General features: G+C 34.8%; 1 protein-coding gene across 1 annotated transcript in view; it reads left to right on the plus strand.

Moving 5' to 3' along the window:
- Nucleotides 1–533: 533 nt before the first annotated feature.
- Nucleotides 534–10,983, plus strand: part of LOC107725118 (discoidin domain-containing receptor 2-like) — a 25,303-nt gene continuing 14,853 nt past the window's right edge. Inside the window, exons 1-10 of the mRNA XM_016534274.1 lie at nt 534–638; nt 740–842; nt 1,980–2,208; nt 3,928–4,075; nt 5,155–5,260; nt 6,446–6,632; nt 7,176–7,422; nt 7,908–8,000; nt 8,314–8,468; nt 9,555–9,759. Of these exons, the coding sequence (XP_016389760.1) occupies nt 578–638; nt 740–842; nt 1,980–2,208; nt 3,928–4,075; nt 5,155–5,260; nt 6,446–6,632; nt 7,176–7,422; nt 7,908–8,000; nt 8,314–8,468; nt 9,555–9,759 (1,534 nt within the window). The 5' untranslated portion in view covers nt 534–577. The remainder of the gene's footprint in view (nt 639–739; nt 843–1,979; nt 2,209–3,927; nt 4,076–5,154; nt 5,261–6,445; nt 6,633–7,175; nt 7,423–7,907; nt 8,001–8,313; nt 8,469–9,554; nt 9,760–10,983) is intronic.

Consider the following 10,983-nt stretch of genomic DNA (forward strand, 5'->3'; position numbering starts at 1 on the left):
TTAATATAAATAATGCAATGCCTTTATCACTGCTTAAATACTATGAAATATGTTGCGTGCCTTATTCTGTTTATTCTGTGATCGTGCAGCCCTATGTAACATTGTGTCTTTACTGTCACTTTTAACAAATTTAATGCATACATGCTGAATAAAATGATTCATTTCTTTAAAAAAGTCCCCAAACTTTTGAATAGTAGTGTATATCCCAAAAATTTTATTTATTTATTTTTTTACGTTTTTTGTTTAATGTTTACAGTGTGTGTTTATTTTTTATTGACAATATAAAAAGAGGACTTGATTGGGTGTTTTGACATGAATATGGAAATTAATTCAACCATTTCTCTGTTTCACATCTTTAAAATGTGTCTCCTGGTTTTTAGATTGATCTTGTTCTGAATCTGAACCTAGTTTTGGTCTACAGTAGGCTCTGATATTGTTCTGTTTTGATTCCTTTTCTGATCGTTACATGTTTATGTTGGCTGGAAATGAGTAGATGCTACAGTACAGCTATGTTTCTTTCTGTTCCTCAGAGATGTAGTCTGTAGTCTGGTCTGTCGGCAGACTCTGAGGTCTCACTATGCTGCTTTATCTGCTGCTGACCATCTCACTAACAAACGTCCATGGCCAGATAGACCCAGGTAAAGTTACATTACATGCAGTCCGACACAAACATATGCGTTCATACAGACAGCGGCAAAAACATTCACTTTCTCACCGTGTCCTCCTTCGACCTCCTCAGCTCACTGTCGTTATCCTCTCGGTATGGAGGACGGGAGGATCAAAAACGATGACATCACTGCCTCCAGCCAGTGGTACGAAACCACAGGCCCTCAGTATGCAAGGTAACATCAGGGTTATTTAAGTATCATATGATATATACTATTATAATTTTTGTTAATATTTTGAATTAGATTTTATATTTTATGTTGCAGCTTTAATTTTAGCTAAAGTTTTACTAGTTTGTATCTTTGTATTTTTTTATTATGTCTATATATATTTTAGTAACTTTGTTTTAGTTATTTAGCTTCAAATTAAATGAAACAAAAATAAGAAATGTTGCCTTTGGCTACTAGCTTAAATAAAATAAATTGTAAAAAATTATATATGCCATTCAAAAGTTTAGGATCAGTTTTTAAATTATTTTAAACATTAAACATCTCTCTTATTCTCACCATGGATGCATTTAAAAAAAAAAAATAAAGTAAAAAAATAATATTGTGAAATATTTTTGCAATTTAAAATTATTAATTCGATTTTTTTTTCTGTTTACACTTTAATGTTAAAGTTTTAGTAGTTTAGCTTTAGTTATTTTAGTACTTTTAAGTTAAACTAAACAAAAATGAGAAATGTTGATGAGAAAAAAAATGAAAAAGAATGTTTTTTTTTTATACAAAAAAATCACAGGAAATGTAAAATAAATTTTTCTACTTTAATATGCTCTTGTAATTTTGTTAATATTTTGAATGAAATAATTTTTTATATTTTCTGTTTCTGCTTTAATTTTCTTTAAAGTTTTAGTAGTTTTGTTGTGTGTTTTTGAGGTTTTTTTACATTCCTATATAGTTTTAATGAAGGTTTATTTATTATTTTAGTTTATTTAGTTTTAGTTATTTTAGTACTTCAAGTTAAACTAAACAAAAATGAGAAATGTTGATGAGAAAAAAATGAAAAGAACCTTGTTTTTTTATACAAAAAAAAAAATCACAGGAAATTTAAAATAAATGTTTTCTATTTTGATATGCTCTTATAATTTTGTTAATATTTTGAATGAAATTATTTTTTCAGTTTTCTGTTTATGCTTTAATTTTCTTTAAAGTTTTAGTAGTTTTGTTGTGTGTTCTTGAGTTTTTTTTTACATCCCTATATAGTTTTAATGAATGTTTATTTATTATTTTAGTTGATTTAGTTTTAGTTCTTTTAGTACTTCAAGTTAAACTAAATAAAAGTGAGAAATGAGCATCTGTCTGTTGTGGCATCAGGTTAAACTGTGAGGAGGGGGACGGCGCCTGGTGTCCTGCTGGTCAGCTGCAGCCCGCAGATGTTCAGTATCTTCAGCTTGACCTTCGTCAGCTCATCTTCCTCACCGTGGTTGCTACGCAGGGTCGCTACGCACGCAACTCCGGCAACGAGTTTGCACGCAAATACCGTCTGGAGTACAGTCGCGATGGACACCGCTGGATCTCCTGGAGAAACCGCTTTGATAGCGAGGTAGGTAAATGCACAAGAGTGTATTTTACGGTGGCCGAGAAGTGCAAAACAAATCACAATTCTGAAAACAAAATAACAAATTACAAACGCAAATGCAAATGCAAGTCTAAAAAACAAAATAACAATTCAGAAAACACAACAACAAATCCGAAAACAAATTAACAAGTCAGAAAACACAACGACAAATCAGACAAACCGGAAGAGGTAGATATAGTTTGAGACAGCGCCATTGGTTTGGGATTACTCACCGCTGACTGGACGAGACATCTGTCAATCAACGTATACAGGGAAGAACCAGCCGAAGAACAGCAGAGTCGTGGTAGAAAGTTCGGAGATGGTATTAAAGTAGCTCAGTTTAAATGTATTGTATAAACTGCCCTTACTCTGGAATAAAAAATACGGGGTGTCTATTTACATTTAGTTAAAAGTGGATGTAAAACATCAGCTCCAGTGGTGCAGATGGATAAACGCGTGTCGTTGGCTTTTTGACGCGATCGACCCGGCTTCGATCCCGTCTTTTGCCGAACTTTTTTTTCCTCCCTTTTCAAATCTCGTATTAGCAATGGATTCTATTTACACTAAGTGAAAATACCTATTTACACTATGTTAAAATAGCAGGATTTCTACTATCAAGTATACTACTTGTTGCAAATAGTGGCAATTATCTGCACTTCAGTATTGTAGTACATTATAAAACAGTATGCAATAATAACGTATTGAGTGTAAATTATAATTTTAATTTTAATTATTAAATGGATGCCACCTTATTGGTACAATAAAGCCCTCCCTACACCTACCCAAACCCTACCCGATACTTTATTTTCAACTTTTTGATAATTTCCTTAATTTTTATTGAAAATAAATGCCTTTACAATGTGATACGAGATTTGAAAAGGGAGAAAAAAAAAGTTAAAGGCGGGATCGAACCCGGGTCGATAGCGTCAAAAAGCCAACGACATGCACTTATCCATTTTCAGAATTGTGATTTGTTTAGCACTTCTCGGCCACCGTAGTATTTACTAAATGTTCGATTTTTAAATAAAAGACCTGAATGAACTGAAGTTTGATGCTAATCAGCAAAATTAGCAAATTCATAAGTTATACCAGTAAGCAATTATACCATACACTACTGTACAGTTTGGAATTGGTAAGAATTTTTTTTTTCTCACCAAGACTGCATTTATTTGATTAAAAATACAGTGAAAACAGTAATATTGTGGAATATTATTACAATTTAAAATAAATACTTGAATATATTTTAAAATGTAATATATTCCTGTGATCAAAGCTGAATTTTCAGCGTCATTACTCCAGTCTTCAGTGTCACATGATCCATCAGAAATCATTCTAATATGCTGATTTGCTGCTCAAGTGTCTTATTATTATCAGTTTTGAAAAGAGTATTTTTTGGAAAAAAAAAATATTTTTGATGAATTTTGATGAGTTCAAAAGAACAGCATTTCTTTGAAATAGAAATCTTTTGTAACATAACTTTTGATCGATTTAATGCATCCTTGCAGAATACATGTTTTTTCTTAAAAAAAGTTGTTGTTTTTTGCAGGGTTTCTATTTTCTGTGATTGTGTCTCATTGTGCAGCATTTTCACTTATGTTTGTCCATACTATTTTTATTATGTGGTAACCACTGCATGCATGCTGTAACTATTTTCCTAATGTAGCATGATCTTTTGCCATAATGTTTAACTAATAACTTCTGCAGACTATAATGGGCAATATAAACACCTACGACTCTGTGGTGAGAGACCTTCACCCTCCCATCATTACTCGATTCTTACGTTTGATTCCTGTCACCGATGCCGTACACACTGTGTGTATGAGAGTAGAGCTGTTCGGATGCACCTGGCAGGGTAAGTCATAAGAATTGCATAATTAATATTATGCAATTTAAAAAAAAAATGATTACAAAAACATTGTATTGAATAATTATAATTATATATTGTATGAATAATTTGCATGAGCTTATTTCACAATATTAGATTGAAATGTTTTTGAAAAAATCTAATACATACACCCGCCCAGTGTTGGGGAAAGTTACTTTTAAAAGTAATGCATTACAATATTGCGTTACTCCCTAAAAAAGTAACTAATTACGTTACTTAGTTACTTTTTATGGAAAGTAATGCATTACATTACTTTTGCGTTACTTTCGCGTTACTTTTTAAATATGAGCAGGGCTTGATTGTTTTTAATATAAGAAGTTCTGTTTATAGCAAATGTAAAAGCCCTTTCACACCAAAAAGTGTAATGAATAAACCTAAAAGTAAAAGTAAAAAGTAAATTCACATCTGTACAGTAGAACGCAGGAGAAGAAACACACATTCACATTTAGTCTAGAACTACAGTAACATCATGTTCACACAGCGCACACAACTCCTCTGTACATCCGATTTCTCCCAATATGGGGACAGGAGACTTGCAGTCAATAAATGGGAAAACAAAGTAACTGGCGTTACTTTTTTGAAAAAGTAACTCAGATATTTTCTTGTAAATTAAAAAAGTAATGCGTTACTTTACTAGTTACTTTACTAGAAAAAAGTAATCTGATTACGTAACTCGCGTTACTTGTAATGCGTTACCCCCAACACTGCACCCGCCCATAGACCCTCCCCTCGGGGAATGTGTCTCCCTTGTCTACTTGGAATCCAATCGACCAAAACGCATCTTAATATCGGGTGTTAACAGCGCCTCAGTTTCACACTTGCATATGGGCTACAGACCGAAGCAGATCGCTTTGGCGTCTCACATCCGAGCAGCTGTGGCCTGTGTAAATTTGCCCCCTAGTGTCTGATTTGCTGTTTAGTTTCGTTTGACCTCAATTACTCCAGTGCCTTAAACGTTAGCAAAGAGAAACAAGTAATTACATTCTAGAGCTAATGCAATATTAAAGTTTGGGACCTCTCTGTTTTCTCTTTCTCCTGCTGTGCAGATGGCCTGACAGCGTACAGCTCTCCAGAGGGCCAGACCATGATGGCTCCTGGCTATCCCATTACACCTCTCAACGACTCCACGTACGACGGGGCCCTGGAACGCAGGTGAGGGTCTAATCTAATGCGGAACGATTCAAAGAATATGTTTCGCTTTTGGCAATGCACAGATATTAAAATTCTATCCGATATTGGTTTTACATAAAGCAAAAAAAAAGTGCCAAATATATTGTAAACAGTGAATCTCAATAATATATATATTATCAGTTTGTACATATATATATATACAGTGCTGTGAAAAGGTTTTTGCCCCCTTCCTGTTTTTTTTATTTTTTGCATATTTGTCACGTAATAGAATGATTTCTGAAGGATCATGTGACACTGAAGACTGGAGTAATTATGCTGAAAATTCAGCTTTGCATCACAGGAATAAATTACATTTTAAAATACTGTATATTAAAATAGAAAAATGTTATTTTGAATTGTAGTAATGTTTCACAATTTGACTGTTTTTACTGTATTTTAGATTAAATAAATGCAGCCTTGGTGAGAATAAGAGACGACTTTCAAAAATATTATTGAGTCTAAACTTTTGTGTGTACACTGAAATATCTAATATCAATCAATACTAATTAAGTAATTATAATAAAAAATATAATGTTCCAATCCTGAATTATAAAAAAAAAGTCATACTTGTTTGGAATGATATGAGTAAATGCTGACTAAATTCTTGGGTAGATAGTTTGCTGGTTGTCTTTTTCTTCGCATTGATTCTTTGTCCTCTTTTTTTCCTGACTTGCTGATGTGAGTCAACTTTGGAATTGTGGACTTTTCAGGGTCATTCTGTGGCAGAACAATCAAGATTGTATTTAAGTTCTAGAATGAATGCTAATCACTCCTCGCCCAAAGCTAAGTGCTTCCTGTCTCTCTCTGCTCCCACAGGAAGCTGTCTGGGGGTCTGGGTCAGCTGACGGATGGTGTGATTGGTCAGGATGACTTTGTACAGAGAAGACTGGACCGGCAATACTGAATAATACCAAATACTTGTTTGGAATGATATGAGTAAATGCTGACTAGATTCTTGGGTAGATAGTTTGCTGGTTGTCTTTTTCTTCGCATTGATCCTTTGTCCTCTTTTTTTCCTGACTTGCTGATGTGAGTCAACTTTGGAATTGTGGACTTTTCAGGGTCATTCTGTGGCAGAACAATCAAGATTGTATTTAAGTTCTAGAATGAATGCTAATCACTCCTCGCCCAAAGCTAAGTGCTTCCTGTCTCTCTCTGCTCCCACAGGAAGCTGTCTGGGGGTCTGGGTCAGCTGACGGATGGTGTGATTGGTCAGGATGACTTTGTACAGAGAAGACTGGACCGGTTGTGGCCCGGATATGACTATGTGGGCTGGAGGAACGACAGCTTGGGCCCTGGATATGTAGAGATGGAGTTCCAGTTTGACAGACAACGAAACTTCACCTCTATGAAGGTGAGAGTGAAGCAGGAATAGAAGTAAACACGACCAGGTTTTTAAAAACAGAATGCAAAGCTTGTACTTTTGATAAGGAGCAGTAATATTGTGAAATATTAAAACCCCAAATAACTGTTTTCTATTCGAAATTAGAATTTCTTTCTGTCATCAAAGCTGAATTTTCAGCATCATTACTCCAGTCTTCAGTGTCACATGATCTGTCAGAAATCATTCTAATATGCTGATTTGCTGCTCAAGAAACATTTATTATTATCATTATTGAAAAGGAAACCATGATATGTTTTTTTAGGATTTTTTAATGAATGGAAAGTTCAAAATAGCAGCATTTATGTGACTATATAAATATTTTATAACATTAGAAATGTCTTTACTGTCACTTTACTGTAATTTTCAATTTAATGCATCCTTGCTGAATAAAAATATTAATTTATTTTAAAAAATATATATATATACTGACCCCAAAACCTTCTAACAATAGTGTATAATATTTAAATATGTGAGCCTTCAAGTGTTATTGATGCTTATTAATTCTCTTTTTAGGTTCACAGTAATAACATGTTCTCTCGGGGTGTGAAGATCTTCGCATCCGTGTCCTGTGTCTTTAAATTGCACCTCATTTCGGAGTGGGAAGCAGAACGGGTGGAGTTTCACACCGTTCTAGACGACCGGAACCCAAGCGCTCGGTATGTGACGGTCCCGTTAAAGCACAGATCGGCTACGGCGCTGTGCTGCCGCTTCTACTTTGCTGACACTTGGATGATGTTCAGTGAGATCTCGTTTCAGTCTGGTATGAAATAAGAACAACTCACCTCTCCCTCCCTCTGGTATTCTCAGTATTACCCCATTAAAATACAGCCAGAGCTGTGATATGCTTTTCATATTATCATTCCCAATATCTTAATTTCAACTTACACTGTTGTTCAAAAGTTTGCGATCAGTAAGATTTAAAGGGGTCATATGATGCTGCTAAAAAGAACATTATTTTGTGTATTTGGTGTTATGAAATGTGTTTATGCGGTTTAAGGTTCAAAAAACACATTATTTTCCACATACTGTACATTATTGTTTCTCCTCTATGCCCCGCCTTTCTGAAACGCGTCGAATATACCCCAGCGACTTAAGACTTTTTTGTGCTCCAGGGTCACATATGTCCCTTGTAATCTTTAGGTAAAACTAGAGCCCAAATCATTACTTAGAATTATAAATGCATTTTTAAGTGGGTGTCATTTAAGGTGTAGTCATTTCCTGTGTTTTAATTCTTTTCCACTGCAGCAACTAATGTGCTTCCTACCCAGAGGCCCCCAGTATTGACCCCTCCTTCATATGATATTAACAGCAAAGTATCACAAACGACACAAAAAACAGGTAAAGAGTCACTGTGCTGAGAAAACCCAGCATTTTTACAGTCAACATGAAGTCATTTGATACTGTATGCTTTCTTAATTCGTGTTATTCCAATGAAAATGTAATGTTTGTCTAACCAAAGTCATATAGAGACTGCTTTTCCTGATTCAGTCAGTTCCCGATGAATACAAATGACGGAAATGTGTCACATTATGGAAGTAAAATGGGTTGTGAACACCACATCCTCTTGGCTTTAACTGAAAATGCCTGACTACTGTACTAACTTGTATTACACACTTTGACTGAACTTTAATAACCCATCTGTGTTTGACAGAGGACCAGACGACAGCAAAACCATTCAAACCAGGCCCTTCTGAAGAGGGCAGTACATCGATTCTGATTGGCTGTCTGGTGACTATTATTCTTCTACTAGTGGTGATCATCTTCCTGATTCTGTGGTGCCAATATGTGTGCAAAGTCCTGGAGAAGGTGTGTGTGTGTGTGTACTGTAATGTTTGTATTAATGAAACAGATTATAATGCTTCTCAATAATGCATGATATACTTGTAGCATAAAGTACCTTGGTATACCTTACTGAAAGGTTGAGCATAGTTGAATTTGAATATGTGACATCTTTGAGAAGTAGTGTCTCTAAAATTTTCCCCTTGAAAGCAAAAAAAAAAAACACCTGAATATCCACTTTATTTTGCAATGCAGAAGTAAGCTGTTTTCAGTGAATGTGTGAGATTTCCATTTCATTAGCTGCTGTAGGTAAATAACTAGAAGAATAACAAAGTGCAGTAAACTAAAACTATTCGCATTGCTCATCAGTGTTTATGATTATGGCAATACATTGATATAAGACATACCAATTTGCAGCTTTGGCCGCACTGCTCTTAAGTTAAAAAATCGGTAACACTTTATTTAAAGCATTTATGTATAATGCAGTTCAAAGGTATTCATAATGTACGTTGTAATGCATTATATCTTTTCATAAATAGCTGTAACCAAAGTTAAAATGCATTATAATATTTGACGGTTTGTTTGTCATGTGTTTTAATGCATTATACTTTCTAAAAATGTAACAATGAATAGATAGGTATTATAATGTACTATAACTGTGGTTACAAATATTCATGAGATCATCATATAGAGCTATATAAGGTGCACTACAAGGCATAATTAATGCGGTAAAACTATTTTTACAATGCATTTTATATAAAGGCTTTATGTAAAGTGTAAAACCAAAAAAATATTCTGCAACATGCTGTGTCTTAAACAACTTTGCAAAACTTAAGCAAAACATGCACAAAGCACACGCATGTGGATTCATGATGAATGAGAGATACACAGTATATGAGCCAAAGTTTATTTGTATAGCACACTTCTCACATGCCAGTAGTTTCAGTTTTGTTTTAACTAGTGTTTTTGTTTTACTTACCGGTATTTTACATTTTTTCTGAATGTGATAATAAAATGTGGTTTATACATAGATGCAAATGATCTGTGGGTTTCTTCTCTCAACAATGCAATTTTGACCCAGTGTAATTTAAATAGTCTCTCTCTCTGTCTCAGGCTCCGAGGCGTATTTTGAAGGAGGAGGTGACAGTGCGTTTGTCCTCTAGCAGTGACACTATAATTCTGCAGACTCCCCCGGTGCCCCCGCGCCTCTCCCTCGACCCACCCTACGAGAGGATCTTCCTGCTGGACCCCCAGTATCAGGATCCCGCTGCGCTCAGGAACAAACTTCCCGAGCTGTCGCAAAGCGCAGAAGCTTCTGGTATCATCTATTATACACAAACACACACTAGCTCTGTCTCAAACCCTGGTAAGCTGCCTCACTATTTTTTAAGAATCGTTACAAATTATGTAGCCAGAATAAATATTGCACAATTTAAAACTATTGCCTTAAAGGGATAGTTTACCCAAAAATGATAATTCTGTCATTTACTCACCTTCAAGTTGCTCCAAACCTGTACGAGTTTCTTTCTTCTGTTGAATGCAAAAGAAGATATTTTGAAGAATGTTGGTAACCAAACAGTTGCTGGTAACCATTGACTTCCATAGGATGGAATAAAAATACTATGGAAGTCAATGGCTACCAGCAACTGCAACATTTTTCAAATGTTCAACAAAAGAAAAAAAAACATACAGGTGGGTGAGGGTGAATAAATGATTACAGAACTTTAAGTTTTGGGGGAACTATACCTTTAAGTCATTGCATATAAGTATAAAAACAGCATATTTTTCGTTCATTTAATCAAATATATACAAACATATATATTGAGTTTTGTTTGTTTTTTTTAAAGATAAAAAAAAAAAAGCATTTTGTATGTTCACCAAGGCTGCATTTATTTGATCAAAAATATAGTAAAAACAGTAATTTTGTGAAATATTATTACAATCTAAAATAATGATTTTATATTTGAATATATTTGAATTTATACCTTATTCTGCCTTCTTAATATTTTTGTGGAAAAATTCAGGAATTTTTTGATGAATATGAAGTTCAAAAGATCAGTATTTATTTATTTGTAACATTATAAAAGTCTTTGCTGTCTCTTTTGATCAATTTAATGCCTCCTTGCAGAATAAAAGTATAAATTTCTCTTTCCGACTCCAAACTGAACTTTAGTGTAAGCACATGTACCTGAAACTGACTCATTTCCATCAGTCTGGGACTGACTATGAGTCTAAGATATATTTCTCAGTTGCCTTAAAGCTTGTTCACACCGGGACGAATATCGCTCGCGATTATCGCCGACGTTTAACGCCTCGACTAAACAAAGGGCGCCAATGTGAGTGTGCACACCGACTCGCAAAACGCGAGGCGTAAAAGCGTCATTTTTTTAAAAACCGCCAAGGGCTCGTTTTTTTGGTTTGACGCGCCGCGTTAAAAACTGGCCGACCAATGAGATTGGCGCTTTTGTTCACGTGCCTGGAGCTGCTGAAGTTACAGTAAAACACGACTTGGTGGCGCTCAAGCACAAAACGGTCTTGCCGA

This window comes from Sinocyclocheilus rhinocerous, unplaced genomic scaffold, assembly GCF_001515625.1.
Source record: "Sinocyclocheilus rhinocerous isolate Xijiao unplaced genomic scaffold, SAMN03320098_v1.1 scaffold1295, whole genome shotgun sequence".
NCBI lineage: Eukaryota > Metazoa > Chordata > Actinopteri > Cypriniformes > Cyprinidae > Sinocyclocheilus > Sinocyclocheilus rhinocerous.